The following is a 20777-nucleotide window of genomic DNA, read 5'->3' as shown; positions in this document are numbered from 1 at the left end:
ATGCAAATCCCCCAATTAAAAGTGATGTATAATTTATGTATACCGGCTAGAAAAGTAAATATGGAATCTGACCGGTTATTTGTGTAATAATCTCAGGAAGAATTAACTCAAATAGTCGTCCACCTAATCGGTTAAACTAAAAATAGTCGCGAGAGGTATGATATAAGTATAATTTGTGTATTATATGTGTATAATTGTATATAATTTATGTATATAGCTGGAAAAGGTAAAAATTGAATCTGACTGGCTATTTGTGTAACAATCTCAGGAAGAATTAACTCAAATAACCGTTCACCTAATCGGTTAAACTAAAATAGTCGGTGGATGTATGATATATCCATAACTTGTGTATTATGCCAATAATTGCGTACAATCAATATACTCTCTCTCTCTCTCTCTCTCTCTCTCTCTCTCTCTATATATATATATATATTGCTAGAAAAAATAAACAGTTAATATGACCGGCTATTTATATAAATATCCTTTTTATTTACGATGATGACCGATCAACTTGTTACACCTCAATTTTTAATCGAATATGTGTTACTTTTTACTAATATAAATATTAGATAAGTCTATCCATCAAAACTTAGATAAATATATAAAATTACCCAACATTTTTTGCATTTGTTGGGATCTTTCTAACTATATTTGTACCTTGGTGAATTTATTTTGGGGGACCCTTTGTTAATTTGCTTTTGAAAGTTTGGATATAAAAGGTGACTAAAGAGAGAGACAATAGAGAGATGGGAAAGAGTCAAAAGTTCTTTGAAAACAACAAAGATTCAAAGGAGGAGAGGAAATAACTCGTATCCTTAGCAAATTATTGTGACGGGTTTTGGTTTTAGTGTAGTATTAAATTTTTGTTGAATTTTTTTAAGAGAAATTTTATCTTTATATTAGTCTTTTTTTCAAAGTATTTTTATCAGCATGCTAAGCAATAATCGATTGTATCCTTCTTAGAATGTTAAGAAGCAGCTATCGTGTTTATGTTATGTTAAGCCTTCTTATAATATTATAATCCACATCAAAATAGGGTATCTATAAGAATTTTTTTTCCTCGAGATTCTATCAAAAACTTATACATGTGATCATTGTGGCTTTTTGTCACGATCCAAAAATTTCTGGTCATGATGACACCTAACTCAACCCGCTAGGTAAGCCAACTAACAGACAATATAACTCAATAGAGATTATAAGAAAATAAAGAATAAATAACTTAACATTTACAATTTATCCAATACCTGATAGTACGACTCATGAACTTCTAAAACTTGGAATTTACAAAGCTGGTACGAATAATATATGTTCTGTTTGAATGATACATAAACAGAATAGTAAGATCTAAACTGCCAAGGACAAGAGGCAGCTATACCCGGAATGCGCGAACATCTTTCGAATCAACACTCGATATCACCAACAGCTCCGTTCCAGAAATCTGTACACATCTTACAGAAGTGTAGTATTAGTACAACCGACCTCATGTACTGGTAAGTATTTTGTCTAACTTCGTCGAAGTAGTAACAAGGCTTTTAGTTAAAAGATGCTTATTGTTATAACATGTACATTAGATTAACAGTAAAAGCAGTTCAAAGCATAGCAGATAAAAGTACCATATATAACTCAGCGAGACAGTCAACAATTACTAAAAGGAATCATAGTAGAAGATTTACAATCTTTCCTAGTATGAGAAGTATATCCAAAATATTAAGTCAAACGGCACGGTAACACTCTTCGTGCTTCTATCTCTGCCTCGCCATATATAAAATGATTTTTGTGACAAATCAATTAGCACGACAATACCCCCCGTGCGTTCAACTCATCTTCCCAAATGTACGAGTAATAGAACCAACCAGATGACAGAAATATCGATAACAGAAGTTACAAAGTAGAAAATACACAAGTAACAACAACAGACAAGGATACACATGTGGGCACAATAAAAGACTAAGCGGAAAGCACGTGAATAATAACAACAATTGAAAAACAAGGAATATCAACTTCAATTAACTAGCATATTGGAGGCCTAAATACAAATATAACAAATAAGAAGGAAACACATAATTTTTACAAGTTGACAAATAAGAGCATGAATGGCTAGCATAGTGGAATGCTTATATTAAAGTGCAACATAATAGATACGATATGAGCATAATTATAAAAGTAGAAAATAAACATGGTATTTGTAAGTTAAGCGAGTTGAGGGCATGAGCAATACAATAATAATTGAGATAGAGATCAATGACAGGACAATAGCAATAGGTCATATCAGATCTATAATTATAACAATAACAGTTCAAGGTAAAGACATGAACGTATACATGGAAGACTAATATCAAACATAATGTATGTCCCTCATCCTCGTCTGCATAGAAACACCCATCGTTCCATGACCTCACTATAACATACAAGCATAACAATATAAATAAAACGGCACGACATCATCTTTCGTGCTTTTACCCTCAAATGATATGGTACGACATCACCTTTCGTGCTTTTACTCTCAAATGATATGGCACGACATCACCCGTCGTGTTTTACACTCTTTCTCACATGATAATATATACAAAATGACATGGCATCACCCTTCGTGCTTTACACTCTTCCTTACCAAGCATATGAATATCAATAAAATGACAAGGCATGAAGTATAAATAACATCGAGGGGAGTGTTTTAACAGATATATCACGCAAATTTCAAGTCACAACTTTCCAAGTCAACAATGATTTAACAACCTTTAAGAACCGTATTATTCAAATACTTCCACAAATCTCACAAATGATCCATTACACAAGTATAAAGTCTAGTATTTCAAGAATATCGGCCGTAGTAATAATATAATGATTTTGCATAGAGATAACCAAATTAGACACATCAATGTATTCTCAGAATTTCCGTCAAGTTTTATCAAGTTATAATAAGCTATGTCTTGATTTCTATCATCTAATATTATGTTCTTAGCATTTAAGAGTCAAGTAAGGTATGAAGCAGGAAGGTCACGAAGTTCTACAAACGCAAATGTAATATAATCTACCCCCGATCATGATTAACCCTGACACATACATATACGCTCGTTACCTCATATATGTATTACCCCCACATGTAGCAAACAATGTCAAATAGGAGGAAAAATTCCCTCAATAAAGTTAGGCAAGACACGTACCTCGAACAAGCCAATTACAATACCGAGCAAGCCTATCGATGCTCCAAAAATGCCATCACGCGCGTAGTGACATCCGAATGACTCAAAACTAGCCAAAAACAACTCAAATACATCAAATAAAGCCCAAGGAAAATAATTCCAAATGATAAATATCGAATCCTAAATCAAATCCCAAATGTGGCAAAAAATCACACTCAGACCCACGCCTCAGAACCCGATAAAACTCATAAAATTCGACAACCCATTCAATTACGAGTCCAACTATACTAGTTTCACTCAATTCCAACTCCAAATCAATGTTCAAAACTCAAAAATTCATATTATGAAACTTTAGACCAAAACCCCCAATTTCCTCTTTAAAATTCATCTACCAAAAGCTAAAATCAAAGATAGATTCATGGAGTATAACCAAAACTGAGTAGAGAATACTTATCTCAATTCATATGGTGAAAATCGCCTAAAAAATTGGCCAATTCCGAGCTGCCCAACTCAAAATATGTTAAATGAACAAAACCCTCATTTTAACATTTTTCTGCCTCATTTTTTGTGCCAAATGATCTCGTCACTTTTGATGTCTCCAATGGATTTCTTGTGAAATTCTAGTCAAGTTAGGTACTTGAATCACTCCATTTGACCTTATATTGAAGGAGATATGTTGGTTTCAATATTTGAAAATAGAGCAGATTTTTAAATACGAAGTGACAATTTCATAATTAATCCGAAAAATTTGGCAACCAAATTTTTAGTAAAATGATCATAAACTCATCATACGATGTCCAAATTCGATGATTCTTTTCGATATGACTCCATAATTACGATATGGATCTAATGCTTTAATAAAAACAGAAATTGTAGCTCATTTGTTTAATGTAGTACCATTTTATGCTTGAAGACACAATGTCGAAACATAAAAAAACGAGTGCAACCCAACCCAAACCTATCTAAAACTCACCCGAGCCCCTCGGGACCACGTCCAAACATACCAACAGGTCCCATAACATAACACGGACTTACTCGAGGCCCCAAAACACACATAACAACATTGAAACGACGAATCACACCTCAATCCAAAAATCAATGAATTTAAAACTTAAAACTTCCGCAACTGATATCGAAACCTATCGAATCACGTCCAATTGCCCTCATATTTGGAAAACAAGTCACATTTGACAGTACGGGCCTACTCCAACTTCCGAAATTGAAATCCGACCTCGATATCAAAAAGTCCACTCTCGGTCAAACTTTTCAAAAAAATCCAACTTTCGCTATTTCGAGCCAAATTCAACTACGGACCTCCAAATCACAATCCGGACGTGCTCCTGAGTTCAAAATCACCCATCGGAGCTAACGAAACCATCAAAATTCCAATACGAGGTCAAATACTAAAAAGTCAAACTCGGTCAACTCTTTCAAATTTAAAGCTCCCTAGTTGAGAATCATTCTTCCAAATCAGTCCCGAATAACCTGAAAACCAAAACAGACGATTCACATAAGTCAAAATGCATTAGACGGAGCTACTCATATCCGTAAACTATCGAGCGAAGTGCAGATACTCAAAACGACCAGTCAGGTCGTTACACTTTTCTTATAATTGATGTTATTATTACATACCAAAATGCATACATGTTAGGCATACAAAGGTGCAACAATATAATATATACGCATGTTTTTATATATATGAAGTATGTGCCTAAGTATTGATAAGTAGAATTATTCGGTATTTGACTAGTGGAAGGTGGTAGCAAATACTATATGGAATAGATGAAACACGCGCAAATTGATCAAGACACTATTATTATTAAAAAAAGTATTATGAAACTCGTTATGCGCAAGTTGACCAAGACACTATCGTTATTTTAAGAAAAAGTAATGTGAAACGCGTTATGTGATGTATTGTGATATACACACATTCAGAAAGGAACAGTGGCCGTCTATTTGACATTGATGAAATTAACTCTAATTAGAGTGAGCAGGGGCAACAAAATAGTCTTTTTGTTTATCTTGTGGGTTCAGAGAAGTGGGGGTTTCAACTGAGATAACAATATCATTCAACATAAAAAAAAAATAGTTACTAATTAGACTATTATATAAGCTAAAATCTGGAATTAGTTTATCATATCAATCAATTTGTCTGGGTGGTGTAGTTGGTTATCACGCTAGTCTCACACACTAGAGGTCCCCGGTTCGAACCCGGGCTCAGACATTACTCTTTTCTTTACCTCTTTTTTACTCTTTTTTTTACTCTTTTTTTTAGGCATTTAAAGCATCCCTTCTTCTTTTGAACAGAAAAAAGAGACATTTCTTGGTAGATATGAGATTTTCTTCTTCTCTTTTTATATCAAGATTATCTCTAGATTGAATGGTATCAAATTTTGCAGGTCACGTGTGGAAACTTATGTGCGCCTCAACTAAAACATCAAACATCTATTACCTTTCACTAGCGTAATTACCGAATAAATCTATCCGTCAAAGCTAAGAAAGACGGAACCTGGGATAGAAATCACCTAACACTTATCTTTATTGCATTTTGGACCATGACCTTTCACTCAACTTTATTGACCTCTAGGCCATATCCTTGGATGCAAAAGGTCTGGTTCTCGGTCGTTTTGTGGACTTAATTGGTCGAAAAAACTGCTATTAATCTTACTTGTTTGATAATGTGTATAGCTTCAGCCTTCAATGTGTTCTCTAACTGCATTAGGATTTGCTTCACAGAAATGAGGACATAATGGTAAGAGCACGAAGAGATATGTATGCAGCAGTTGTTTCAAATACTTCAGTACCTAGGCAATATACTCAATTGTATATGTTATACACTTCCTATATACAAATATTACTGGAGATCTATAAAAAATAATACTACTACATAAGATCTGTAAATAAATTAAAATTTAGACGATTTTTATAGATTTATTTTTTTTATTCAAATTATATTAGGTGATCTGTAAATATTGCTGTTACTTTGTTTTTTATGGTATTTATGTTATGTTATGAATTTTATGGTACTTTATGTTGTTTTATTATGAGTCTATTGATAGTACTAATATAGTGTCTCTTGTTGCCTCTTTGAGCCGAGGGTCTCCTGGAAACAACCTCTCTGCCCCTCGGGGTAGAGGTAAGGTCTGCGTACATATTACCCTCCCAGACCCCACTTGTGGGATTACACTGGGTTGTTGTTGTTGTTGTATATGGGCCATAAGAGATCATGTACTCCATATCAATATGTTATTTGCTTTTATCTTGATGTTCTTCCTTTTGGTTTTGAAACAAAGATCTTCAACTCCATCTTTACCTTAGCTTCAAACTCACAATTTTTCAATTTTGGCAAATTAATATAGCTTGTGTGATTATTTTTCAACTACTTTGTAGCATTTTTATGTCTAAAAATCAAGGTGGATGGACAATTTTAACAGGGTGGCCCAAGGGTCAAGCCACTAAAGCAAAAAGCTTTAGGCCCTCAATTTTTGGGTAAAAATAGCACGGTATAGCCAATTTTTGGACTGGTTATTTAAAAACAGCCAACGTTTACGAAGTCAATGAAAAATTGTTACTATTTTGCTGTAACTGAGACCGGTCCAGCATAATATACTAGATTTCGATGCATCTGTGTATGAACTCTAGCATATTATGCTGGATCGATATACTTTGCTGACTCCAGTATAATATACTGGAGACTGGAGCACCGATGCTCCAAACTCCAGTATATTATACTGGAAAATTATACTTGCTGGAACTCCATTATATTATGCTGGAGTTCTAGTGTACTTATGCTGGAACTCCAATATAATATACTGGCGTATTTTTCGGGTTTTGAATAGTATTTTCGCTCATATTTATCTTTACATAAAAAGTGGTTAAATTTCGATTACTTTTGAAACTGGCTATTTTTGAATGACCAGTTGTAAATCTAGCTATTTTTTAATTTCTCCCAATTTTTGGGCCCCCCAAATTTTTCATTTTGTTTCCTACTTGTATTTGTATTGAGACCCCGACTAATTGAGATTCGTACTGCGTAAAGCCTAGTAGAAAAGAGAACACATTTTAACAGGGCTCAAACTCAATATATCTAATTAAGGTAAATTGGATCATATACATCTCACAACAATCTTTAGAGATAGGGTCTAAATATATTAGGTATTTTAAAATAAAAAAGTAAAATATTTTTAAAAAGGTAAAGATAACTTTTAGTTTAGTAGTGGTGTAAAACTTTGAGCAAAAATTAGAGAAAGAGAATCACTCTCCCTAAACCGTTGTCGCGAATATAAAACTTTTTATTATTTGAATTTTAGGATTGATATCATTAGTGAGGTGCCGATATTATTATTCTCCTTTTATATTTCTCACTAAAAACGTGTAATAAATTTTTAGAATCTGTTTTTTGGTATCTTCAATATTTCAAGTCTTATTTTTTATCTTTCTCATCAATTGATTTCTAAAAAAAAACTTAAGTTTTCGATAGTTATATTGTTCTATGTAGAAAGAAAAAATTTATTTTTTCTATAAAAAACAAGAGTTAAGAGGACTGTTTAATAAAACTATATTGCCATTCTTTCTTTCCTTCTTTCTTCTCAGGTTTCAAGCATTTCAACAAGTATATTAGAACATCAAAAATTATTTCGATATTAAGTTATCAACTTCTTGAATCTGGTTCTATTATCTACGATCAATAATATCTTAGGAGAGATTAAATTATTTATAAAAGAAATTATTAACAACTTTTGAATTGATTTTTGCTGAAAGACCCCACATTAAAAATTGGCTTTCGGCCACCAATCTTCTCGAGCCGCCCCTGAATTTTAAACCAATTTTCATATTTTGACCCCATTAAGAAAAAATTTGGGAAAATAGCCCCACATAAGAATTTTAAAACACGCTCGCTAGAATTTTAAAGCACCTGCTAGAATTTAAAGCACCAGAAATTTGACGATCACCAAAATTTTTAGCGTCAAAATTTTGAAGCTCCAAAAATTATGCCGATCTCCAAATTTTCCAGCTACAATATTGAAAATTTCCTAGCAAAATCCTGATGATCATCATAACTGATACGTGCTTTAAAATTTGGGTGAAATTCAAAAATAGCCAGATTTACAAGTGGTCATTCAAAAATAACCACAGTTTCAAACTTTTTGCGTGTTGGAGTTCCAGCATAATATGCTGGAAGTTCATACACAGGTGCACCGATCTCCAATATATTATGTTGGAGCTTTTCGTGTTGCAGCAAAATAATGACCATTTTTCAATGACTTTGCAAACACTGACTATTTTAGAATGACCAATCCAAAAACTGGCTAGCCCGTGCTATTTTTACTTAAAATTTTGGCAATCCGTGAAAAATTCTTACGAGCGAATTTTAAAATTGTGGCTTGGGGCTTTCCTCCTAAACTTCTGTTACTTGGGTCGAAATATCAATTGGCGATACAGAAACGTCTTATTTCTATCCTTCTCAGCTTCTCCCTTTTTAAGTTGGGGCTATTTTTTAAATTATAAACACTGGCTATATTTCTATTAGCAGCCCTAAAAGTGTAAAAATAGCATGGTACAACAAGTTTTCAGATTGGTTATTCAAAAATAGCCAGCGTTTAAGAAGTCAATGAAAAATAGCCACTATTTTACTGCAACAGAGATCGGTCCAGCATAATATACTGGAGTTCGGTGCACCTGTGTATGAACTCCAGCATATTATGCTGGACTGATATACTTTGCTGACACCAGTATAATATATTGGAGACTCGAGCACCGGTGCTCCAAACTCCAGTATATTATACTAGATAATTATACTTGCTGGAACTCCAGTATATTATGCTGTAGTTCTAGTATACTTATGCTGCAATTCCATCATATTACGCTGGAGTTCCAGCATACTTATCCTGGAACTCTAGTATAATATGCCGGAGTTCAAGCATACTTATGCTGGAACTCTAGTATAATATACTGGCGTATTTTTCGGGTTCTGAACAGTATTTTCGCTCAGATTTATCTTTACCTGAAAAGTAGCTAAATTTCGATTACTTTTGAAACTGGGCTATTTTTGAACGACCAGTTGTAAATCTGGCTATTTATGAATTTCTCCCCCTAAAAGTGGCTACCTTCTGTAAATCTTACTACAATTACATAAGCAGCCCAATGTACAAAGTAATTCTTTGTTTTTTCTTCTGGAAAATAAACTTTTAAAAATTTCACAAGGAAAAAAATTCAGTCCGAACACTAAGGTTTCTTTCAAATCGCCGCCGCCGCCGCCAACTTCCGACGAGTTGCGCTGCTTCATAGTTGCTTCACTAGCTTCGGCGGCGGTTATCGTCGGTCTAAGATTCTCCAGTCCAGGTAAACCTACCTCTTTTGCTGCATCATATTTTCTCCTCCTCTTTGAATTTTATACGAAGTTACTTGCTCAAATTGCGTTGCAGCTCTGTTACATTCATGTAGAAAATTTTGTATTTTTGGTTTAGATACTGCTCCTTGAGCTTAAGGCCTTTATTTGTTTTAACCTTTTGGTGAATCCTATTACTTGTGTAAACTTCAGTACTAATGAATATAGACGAGTTTAAGTTGTGTGCATTGACGGTGTAAAAAAATATTTACACAATCATGTCACTTATTAGGTAAATTTCTGGTCAATTTCTTGATAAGCATTATTGGTAATTCGGTATAAGTGGTAACTAACTTGCTATTACAAGTTAAAATTCACCGATATTGTAAAAAAATCAATTATTTATATATATAGGTATACAATATATATATATTTTCTATGATGGTGGTTTTGGTCTCAACTTGCACATACGCGACTATTACGCTCTGGTACCTGCAACCTCCAATCAGCACAAGTACCAGGTAACTGCCGTCCCACCAGCACAAGTATTGGGTAACAGTGCCACCAAGGCTTAGGCAGATGGAAAGAGAAGAACTAAGTTTGTTTTCTTGCCTCTGGTGGGATTTGAATGTGAGACCTCAAGGTTTTTCTCTCACTTCATAGACCACTAGGCTTTGGGTGCTATGACTTGTTGATGTATTGCAAGTAATGAATTTAAAGTTTGAGCCTTGAGATTAAGTCCTTTGTGTGTCCATGAACTATTGGGTCATTTCCTTCTGTCTGTCCATTTTTATCTTACTTATTTTTTCTTTTCCAGTGTGAAAAAAGTTTAGAATTATTTGGTATTTTATTACTAGGATTGTAGTTGGTTCTTCCAATTGAAAATTCTTAGCATTCTTTGTGTTTCCTAGTTGCATCTTAGAAGTTACCGTCTGTATGTTGTGCCGATTTATGGATGCATTTACGTGATTTATTATAAGTATATGTCAAAAAGACATCAATCTTATGCCCCGAGGCTTTGATCTAGTGATTAGAGTGCAACTTGTGATGTGTTGGTTAGGCGCACGTCATAGGTTCGAACCTTGACGCAGACAAAAACCTGGTATTTAAGCGGAGAATGATAGAGGAATCGGTGCATTATCCACCAAATTTTGAACCGTGCGGCGTGTGCCACTGGCCTTCGGGATTTCTCAGCTATCAAAAGAGAAATAACATGATATAAGAAAGAAAAAACATCCTGTTGTTTATATTAATAATTTTTTTTATTCTAACAAATAAAATTTGCAATTCAGTTCATCCGTCGTACTCATCTTTTGCTGTTGAAGTTTAACTCTTTTTTCCTCTTTTCCCCCCAAATTAATGAATGCTGACAGATGAGAGTGAAAAAGCAGAAGCGGCATAGGAGAGCTGTGAGGTTTTACACAGCTTGTTTTGGGTTTAGAGAGCCATTTAAAGTCCTTTGTGATGGAACATTTGTGCATCATCTTGTTGCGAATCGCATAACACCTGCTGATACTGCATTGGCCAATATTCTAGGCGCCTCAGTTAAACTTTTTACTACCAGGTTTATTTTCACCAGCTCCATTTGTCTCTTCTCCACTTGATCTTCACATGACTTAGCTTTCTTTGCATTAATTCGGAGCACTAGCTAAATATGTTTTGCTTTAAAACCGTTTGGTCAATTGGTCAATTCATAGTTCATATTGCCTTTGCTTGCAGATGTGTTCTTGCTGAGATGAAGAGCCTTGGTAGTTCCTATCGTGAATCACTGAATGCAGCTAATAATCTTATTATGGCGCGGTTAGCCATTTCTTCTCTTCTTCTTGCTTGCTCCGCTCAAAAGCAGGATATGTTGCTTCAGTTCTCAGGACATTCGTTTGAGTTATGCCACTTAGTCTGAATCTGACTGTATTGCAGATGTGACCATGAGAAGCGGCAAAGTGCTGTAGCTTGCATAACTGAAGTTATTGGGGAGAACAATTCTGAACACTTTTTTGTTGCTACTCAAGATGCTGAATTACGGAGAAGTCTTCAAAAGGTATTTGAACTTAATTATTCGTCGGAGATGGTATTGATGATGTCCTATATTGTGATACAGACATTTCATGTTATTACAAAATGTGAACTGAAAAATCCCATAAGATCCTAGGAGAACATTTTATTATGTATATACCAACTGGCTTTTCTCCTGTTTTTTCTGACCTTTGTTTCCCCTTTTCCTGACCCGGGGTAGATACCTGGTGTGCCTGTAATTTATGCTCTTAGGAATGCATTATTTCTCGAACAACCATCGTCATATCAACGTCAGTTTGCCAAATCTGCTGAAGAAGAACGTCTTCATATGACTGACATGGAGTACAATATGCTTAGACTTGGGAAAAAGAGGAGATTGTCTGGCGACGAACAAGGGGATTCTTCCGATGCACCAGAGGAAGAGGTAGACAATGTTTCACAGGTCCAGACCATCAAGACAAGTGTTAAGCATAGTGGAAATGATGTCAAGGATAAAGCTCGCTTCAAGAGAAAGAAAGCTAAGGTCAGGGTTCGGATAATGTTTTATTTTCCCTTGCACAGCTTAAAATCTAACATGTTGCTTTCTCATTCTGTTGAAATATTGTTGTTTAAGACCATATTCTCCACTTTCATGTGAAACATTATACTTAACGTTTTATTAAAGCAGAATAACACGAAGATAGTGCTGGTATATGGGGCTGGTATATGTAGAAAGAAGCAACAGAGAAAGCCAACAAAATAATACACTTGTATTTCAGTCCTAAGGACACCATCAGTTCTTCCTTGAAAAAACTGAGGTTCCTTCCCTCTATACCCCTCGCTGTATATACATGCAGGGATAGAATTCCAAATTGATTATTTCCTTTGTCAGGTCCTCTTCATTGTTCTTGGCATGGACCACACTTCACCTCAAAGATGCACAATAACACTTTTAGTTGCTTGGTGATTTTACAATGCAAAAAATAAAGTTTGATATCAAACAAGCCTCCGACTATCTAAAGCACGCAACCTTGAAAAATAACTTTTTTATACTATCAATATAAGTTTTTCACATGGTGTTTATTGCATTTTCATTTGGGGAAAAGTGCTGATCCATAGTGTTGTTTATTGTGGTCTCTTTTACCATTACATATCTGTTTTATGGAATTAGCACAATATTATATTTTATAGTAGGGTCAAAAACGGTTAGAGGACCCCAAATGATGATGGTTCTTAGGATTTTAGGGAAGGGTCTCGATAAACTAGGAAAACCTATACATTCTCTGAGGATCAAGAGAATCTATGAAATAATAGATTGGAGCATTGGTCGCCTGGAGATTTTAAGTCTCTGCCTAGATTTGGTTGATTTGGAGTTGCAGCTTTTGCTAGTTTTGAGCCTCGAACTTTTGAGAAACAATAAATGATTTTAAGAAATGGAAGTCACCAGAAGCTTTTTTGGAAATCACTTATGAAAGCAGTTTTCTGAAACTTGGGTATTGTTTCTGGAATGATTGTTAAGAGCTAGGAACCGTACGATGCCCAGTAAGGTGACCAAACAAAAAATCAGTGCTGGAAAAACTCTGGAGAAAAGAAGTCTGGCCAGTTAAAAGACTCCAGGGTCACCTTAATCATGAAGGTGAAAACCATATGAGCTAAAATTTGAAGAGATGCATATGGGATTGAAAAGTTACTACACTCGGAGGTTGCACCTCTTTCTCAATGATGCTTGATTCATAAAGAATGATTTTCCTCTAAATTAATATCCTCCTATTTTAACTTGTGCTGAGATTATGATATTTAAGATCTGAACCAAGGTTTTTCTTTCTCTATGCGAGAGGGCTACGCAGATACTTGATATGAGATATTATGTTTTTTCTTGTAAGTGTGGTATTGTATAGAATATAGATCATGTATGTGTGTATTTAACTATAGCTGTGCGTGTAGCCGTCTCTTATTTTTGAGTGGGAAAAGATTTTGGCTTATGGAGTTCATGATATTTGTTGCATATATCATGTAGTAATTTGAATTTTTGGCCTGTCATTCCTCTAAGTTGACTGAGTCGACCATATTTACGTACAGAAGATGGTATTATGGACGTTATTGTGGTAAATCATGTTCAATTAAATGTGTCCCTGACTAACTATGGTTTATGCCTTGCCTTTTACAGGGTCCAAATCCACTCTCGGTCAAGAAGAAAAAGAAATCTGTTGATACAAATGTTACTACCTCAGGAAAGGTGAGATTCAGATTTTAGAACAGTATTTTATTATGACCTATAGTGGATTATGTAAAAGAAATTTTTTAAAATAAAATATATGGGGGCATACAGGGTGGATTGGCGGACAATTCAAGATGTAAAGTGTGCAGAAATTCTTGGGGGTGTATAGGCAAATAGTCCAAGATGCAATGCGTATATAGAGTAAACACCCCTCCTCTCGAAATGCCAGTTCAACTAGACCTTAGGGCCCTAAGTTTGCCTCGAGGTGTTTAGAGGTTGTCTCACCCCGCCACGAGTCCTGATGTTCTATTTTCAGATGTTGCTTATAACCTCTCGAACTTAATAAAGGTTTAGTTAAGAGCAGTATACATAAGAAGCAAAACGTCCATATAGCCTCCCTCCCCAAAAAGTCCATAAAGTCCATATTCGCCAACTGAAGTGTTATAAACTGTACTACTATTATCCGCACCCCCTCCCCCAATTTTTTTCCCCTCTTGGTGAATGTGGAAGTTCAAGTGCAGGTGCAGGAAAGCCAGAACAGGGATGGGACAGTGAGAAGCAGGAAGAAAAGGAAGAGGTCGAACAAGAGCAAAGATGCTGTTGAAGGAAACGTTTAGTGGTACTAGGCATCCACCAGGAAATCTTTTGCTCCTGACTTGCTTTGCAATATCAGGTAAGTGATAATCTATAAAGTTAAGAGTCCAAATGCTGATGCTGCATCATAATGTGAACATTTTTCGAGAGCACCATTTAACTGAAGGCATAGCTGCCACAAAATGCCAATACAGTGTAGAAGTTGCTCAACTGCTGTATAGTTTATGGCTAGTTTTATGGGTCTACTGCTTCTTTTCTTAGAACTTCCAAGAATTGATTGTGGTTAGTTTAGAATGGATCAACAGTTTCGGTTCTTTTGAATGTTGCGTCGTCAACTAATTACTTTTGTTGACCTATGCTAGGATCCTTACTAGTTTGTTTTGCATTAATATTGCATCTTCTGAATAGGAAAGTTATTAGAAGGAGAAACCTAATGTGTGCATGGTTTTTGACCCTTTCGCTCAAGGAGGATACTTGACGATATTCTTGGGAAGAGGAGACTGATTCTTGGGAGGGAAAGTCCATTCTTTTCAACTTAGAGCAGCATTAATAGTGTCTTTTAAATTTTATTTGGGGCTACTGCTTACGGGATTGACTAATCTGGTTTCAACAATCGTTATTATATTGCCATGCTCTCTTGTTTTGAGGCCTTTTGCTGTTTGTCCCTGCACTTTCCAGTTAGTGGATCCTTGCTCACCTTGCTTGAATCACATGTGAATAATTGTAGATTTGTAATATGTGAATCGAATTTTCTTTTAATCAGAAAATAGGCATCAATATTCTTTCTTTCATTGACGTTAGTGTTCAGGCAAGCTTGCCCCCACCTCTACTATTCCACTGTTACCTGCTATCTCCCACCAAATACAGGTAGCGGGTAACTCTACCTACCAACGCTTAGGCAAATGGGAAGAAATCATCCCTTGATTTTGTCTCCGTTGTGATTTGAACCTGGGATATTATGGTTCTCCTTACACTTCATTGACCTCTATGACACACGCTTGGTGCGAAAATGTGCATATGTTATTTGCTTAATTAATATCACACAGAATCTCTAAGAATTGTGTCACTTTTGGCAGGAGGAGTTTTGATTAATGGATACTATGAACATAGTACATCACCCACAAGAACTCTATTTATTTATCAAGGGAAGTGTCTGCCTGAGAGGTAGCAATTATCAGGAGAACACAATGGTCTATTGCTAATGTGATTCCATTTTGAGATGTCTTCATCTGTGTCTTTAGTTGATCAGCATTGTGTGGAACTTGTATGAATTTTGCCCTTGCAGTAACAGTTTTGTAACATGAAATTAGTTTCTGGAGTTCCGTTTGTGTTGACCTCAGTATACTTCTTACTTATTAGTGCAAGTAACTTAATGATAATATAAAATATTTATCTATTGACAGTGCACAAAACTTAAATACTATGATATTCTCTTCCATGACATTTCATACTAGACCAATCCATTGAAAATAAAGTATTTCATAATAATGTGTGGAATTAAACATTAATCTGTCTTCAAATGCAAAAATGGCAAATTAAAAGGTTATTACATTAATTTGAACTATAAGCACCCCCTTCAAATGCAAAAATGGCAAATTACGTCTTGATCCAAAGTCATGATGAGAATGTCGCACAAAGAACACCAAGAATTTGGGGGATTAATAGGATCTCTCCAACTTTAATTAAAAGTCTCGAATTCGAGCTTTGAGAATGAAAAAAAATTCTATTACAGTATTTTTTCTTTAATCTGTTGTATATGACCCGAATCTGGATTAGTTGGATTCCAAAGTAGATACAAAACGCCGCCGCCACCACCACCACCACAACCTAGTAAAATTTTACTAGTGGGGTCTGAGGAGGGTAGAGTGTACGTAGACTTTACCCCTACCCCGGAAGGGTAGAGAGGTTTCGGGAGACCCTCGGCTCAACAGAAGAGACAATAACATTAGAAAAGAAAAAACGGATAGATTCATAATAACAAAAGAAACCAGAAAAATAATAACAGCGTCGTAAATCAAAACACCGAGTGTGAGAAATAAAAAAGAAAAGGAATGTAGCACAAAGCAAAATTTTGTTGGCATGGATTTTCTTATTACTTAGGAAAAATTGTGGCCACATACTTGTTCTACTAAATACTAGTGATTAAGACGTGGACTATTATCATCATCCATTATAATTAGCATCATCATTATTATTACTATTATATTCATTATCAAAAACCCATTAAGAGTTGGCCAGTAAATAATAAAACCAATAAGGTGGTCCTAATCTCATATTTTCAACTTATAATAATTTCCATCTTATAAAATTCGATAATGTGGTTTATACTTTTTTTTTTTAAATTTTAAATTTGTTTTTTCTGTTTTTCTGTGGAACGTAATTGATTGGTCGGTTTGATTAGGGCGGCTCTGCTGACCCATGAAATTTATTAATGATGTGTTACGTAATTAGTCGATAATTAATGGTCTTGATAAGGTTTGGACGGCTTATTTATATTAGGCATTATAGATTGAATAGTTAATTTTTGTTTTCTATTGTTTTCGCCCTCTTTTTTTCATCTTTAAAAAAAGAGTACATCACACAATGTTTTTTTTTCCTGGGTTTCTCATTCAGTGTCGGTATTCGTATTGGGGCCCGACTAAATCCCGATTTGTACCGGAAAGTCTCACATTGGGCGGTAAAGCACTCCCCGACTAAATCCCTATTCGTACCGAAAAGTCCCACATTAGGCAGTAAAGTGTTCCCTAACAAAGGCGACTCCATACCTAGGGGCTCGAACACGAGACTTCTAATTAAGGATGAAGGAGTACTTACCATTCCACTGCAGCTCTTGTTGGTACATCACACAATATTGAATTACATGTAATCCAAAGTTTATTTAAATATAACATGTACTTATTAGTGGTGGGCGTTAACAGAGAGATGACATTGTAAGCTAAACAGGAGTAGAGCTAGAAGTTTAATCGAATTCAATAATTTTTATTCAAATTATATATTTGTGTTAAATTTTTTATTAAATATGTACAAATATCAAATTTGGAAATCAACTTAATACTTGAAATTGTTGTTCTAAAATTCATAACTCATAAAGTTAAAATTTTGATTCCGCCTTTAATGTCAAGGACATCATTTTTTTAACGTTGAATGTGTTTTCTTCCTCCATTTCAATTTTTTAGTTTATAATTTGTTGGGGCTGTCCAAAAAGAAACTTGAAAGAACATGACAAGAAAATTAATAAAAGAAAGAAAATCACAGGGCTTAGATTTGCATGTGAGTAGTTTGTTCAAAGCCAATTGGTCATCTCATGAGCATGAGTTGTCTAGACCATAATTGGGTAGTTTCTTTTTCATTTTACTCTTATTTGCATGTAAAAATAGCACGGTATAGCCAGTTTTCGGATTTATCAAATTAATAAAAAATAGCCACTATTTTGCTGCAACAGAGACCGGTCTAGCATAATATATTGGAGTTTGGTGTACCTGTGTATGAACTCCAGTATATTATGCTGGACCCCTTGCTGACTCCAGTATAATATACTAGAGACTGGAGCACCGGTACTCCAAACTCTAGTATATTATGCTGGACCGGTATACTTGCTGGAACTCCAGTATATTATGCTGGAGTTCTAGTGTACTTATGCTGGAACTCTATCATATTATGCTGGAGTTCCAACATATTTATCCTGGAACTTCAGTATAATATGCTGGAGTTCAAGTATACTTATACTAGAACTCCAGCATAATATACTGGCGTATTTTTCGGGTTTTGAACAGTGTGTTCGCTCAAATTTATTTTTACATAAAAATTAGCTAAATTTCGATTAATTTTGAAACTGGACTATTTTTGAACGACCAGTTGTAAATCTGGCTATTTTTTAATTTCACCCTATTTGCAGTTCTCTTCGAATTCTATATTATTTTGGCAGTATTAAGAAGAAAAGATTTTTTCTTCGAAATTCTTTTGGTCTTGTGTACAATACTAAATGAGTTTTTGAGAAGGAGCAAATAATTCTATTAACTTAGTCCTTCTTAGTAAATTTTACTCGGTTCAAAGAATTTGCACAGAGTAAGTGTAATATAATTAGTTTCAAAGAATACCAATCATTATTTATGTTACTAGCACATAGTTAAATGTGCTAGTAAGCGGAGATGGCAATTACTTTCATAGACTTATGAACGAAGAAGGGAACAGAGACATAGTGCTAGGGGAATTGAGGCACTTCGGGATTCACCAAAACTTTAGGTATTGTAGGAGTATTAAGACTGAGGATGTCGTGGGAGCTATGCGCAAGATGATTAGGTGTCGAGCGACCGAACAAACAAAATTTTGATGGAATTGTGGAGGTGTGTGGGTAAAGCAGGCTTGAAATGGTTGCCTGCGCTATTTAATGTTATCTTTAGGACGAAAAACATGCCAGATGAATGGAGGTGGAGTACGATGATACCATTGTACAAGAACAAATGTGATATTTAGAATTGTAACAACTATAGGGGCATTAAGTTACTAATACCATGAAAGTTTGGGAGAGGGTGGTAGTAGGGAGGGTGAAAAGGGCAATGTCTATATTTGACAACCAATTCGGATTCATGCTCGTTTTACTACAGAAACTATTCACCTTATCAGGAGGTTGATGGAACAGTACAAGGATAGGAAGAAGGATTTGCACATGGTGTTTGTTGACCTAGAGAAATCGTATTACAAGGTTCCTATGGAAGTTCTTTGGAGATGCCTGGAGGTGAAAGTTGTGCCGGTAGCCTATATTAAAGTGATAAAGGACATGTATGAGGGAGTTCAAACTCAAGTTAGGATTGTGGGAGGTGACTCAGAGCACTTTCCGATAGTTATGGGGTTGCACCAAGGGTCTGCGCTTAACCCGTTCTTATTTGCCCCTGTGATGGATGCACTAACACACTATATTCAAGGTGAGGTGCTATGGTGTATGTTGTTCGCTGATGATATAGTTATGATTGATGATACGCGCGACGACGTTAATGAAATGCTGGAGGTTTGGAGACAGACTCTTGAGTTTAAAGGTTTCAAGTTGAGTAGGACTAAGACAGTATATCTGGAGTGTAAGTACAGTGATGCATCAAGGGAAGCGGACATAGACGTGAGGCTTGACTCACAATTCATCCCCAAGAGAGGAAGTTTCAAGTACCCTAGGCCAGTTATCTAGGGGGGATGGGGAGATAGACGAGGATGTCGCGCATCGTATAGGAGTGAGATTGATGAAATGGAGGTTAACATCTGGAGTCTTATGTGACAAGAAAGTGCCACAAAAATTTAAAGGCAAGTTCTATAGAGCGGTGGTTAGACCGGCCATGCTGTATGGGGCTGAGTATTGGGGCAGTCAAGAATTCTCATACTCAGAAGATGAAGTGGCGGCAATAAGGATGTTGAGATAGATGTGCGAGCACACTAGGCTGGATAAGATTAGGAATGAAGATATCCGTGAGAAGGCAGTCGTGACTCCCATGGACGATAAAATGCGGAAAGCGAGGCTTAGATGGTTCACGCACGTGCAGAGGAGAAACATAGATGCCCCGGTTAGGAGGTGTGAGCGGTTAACATTGGCAGGTATGAGGAGAGGCAGAGGGCAACCGAAGAAGTATTGTGGGGAGGTGATCAAACATGACATGACGTGACTTCAGATCTCCGAGGACATAACTTTGAATAGGAAGATGTAGATGTCGAGCATTAGGGCTGTAGGTTAGGAGGGAGTCGAGTATTTTTTTACATTGTACCGGGGGCGGGGCTAGGCTGATAATGTTTCGCCTTGGGCTGTTAGTGGTTTATATAGTTTCCACACTATTTTCTATGGCATTATTATTGGTTATTGTTATTGCTTTTATAACTGTTTTCTATTTTTTACGATGCTTATATTATTTTTCTAACTTCTATTGTTGTCACTGATCTATTGTCTATTGTTTATTTTCTTCTTCTTGTAGCCTCTCTACCCTTCGGAGTAGGGGTAAGATTTGCGTATACTCTACCCTCCCCAGACCCTACTTGTGAGATTTTACCGGGTTGTTGTTATAGCACATAGTTAAATGTAAAAGTCTATTTGTAACTAATTTTTAATTACTTAATCCCTAATATAGTGTAGTAATATTCCTGTCAGTAACAAGTTATTAGCTAGCTAACAACTATGAAAAGACGTGTACCAACTCCACATCATTCTTCTTTCAGAATTGTGGCTGTGAATTCTCCCACATGAAGAATAAAAACTGGTTTTAGTGTTTGACATTTGAGCTTTATTACGTTGCTGAGCTAAGCAGCATTTATATAAAAACTTCTTTTTGTGTAAGTTGTGATACTTTTGACATTCAAAATAAAATTATACAAACAAATAATATGAGGGAAAGCCAGAATTTTACGGTTATGAGTTCTGAATGCCATCGAACCCTAACTCGTTTTAGTTACTGACTATATAGTTAAATATTTTTATATGTTTAATAATTTTTAAATACAAATACAAAGTTTAAGCAAAATATACGAATTC

General features: G+C 35.5%; 1 protein-coding gene and 1 non-coding gene across 3 annotated transcripts; both read left to right on the top strand.

Moving 5' to 3' along the window:
* The first annotated feature begins 5293 nt into the window (after positions 1-5293).
* Positions 5294-5367, top strand: TRNAV-CAC (transfer RNA valine (anticodon CAC)). The gene has a single exon. It is a non-coding gene; the product is annotated as a tRNA-Val (tRNA).
* Positions 5368-9306: 3939 nt separating this feature from the next.
* Positions 9307-15597, top strand: LOC104228263 (uncharacterized). 2 transcript variants are annotated; one of them, XM_009780703.2, is made up of 8 exons: positions 9309-9485; positions 10845-11035; positions 11191-11271; positions 11389-11509; positions 11705-12007; positions 13631-13699; positions 14203-14354; positions 15352-15597. In XM_009780703.2, exons 2-7 carry the CDS (start codon positions 10845-10847, stop codon positions 14296-14298), a joined length of 861 nt encoding a protein of 286 aa, XP_009779005.1. In that variant the 5' UTR covers positions 9309-9485; the 3' UTR covers positions 14299-14354; positions 15352-15597. The 2 variants fall into 2 exon arrangements, with proteins under 2 accessions (XP_070021540.1, XP_009779005.1); XM_070165439.1 differs by lacking the exon at positions 10845-11035 and having other exon boundaries at positions 9307-9485.
* The last annotated feature ends 5180 nt before the right edge of the window (positions 15598-20777 follow it).

This window comes from Nicotiana sylvestris, chromosome 12 (genome assembly GCF_000393655.2).
Source record: "Nicotiana sylvestris chromosome 12, ASM39365v2, whole genome shotgun sequence".
Taxonomy (NCBI): Eukaryota; Viridiplantae; Streptophyta; class Magnoliopsida; order Solanales; family Solanaceae; genus Nicotiana; species Nicotiana sylvestris.
This window is presented reverse-complemented; position numbering and strand designations above follow the sequence as displayed.

Coding starts and splice junctions, on each gene's coding strand:
- LOC104228263 (XM_009780703.2), top strand. CDS start 10,845: ATGAGAGTGAAAAAGCAGAAGCGGCATAGGAGAGCTGTGAGGTTTTAC. Junction 11,036..11,190: donor GTTAAACTTTTTACTACCAG/GTTTATTTTCAC, acceptor CTTTGCTTGCAG/ATGTGTTCTTGCTGAGATGA. Junction 13,700..14,202: donor ATGTTACTACCTCAGGAAAG/GTGAGATTCAGA, acceptor GTTCAAGTGCAG/GTGCAGGAAAGCCAGAACAG.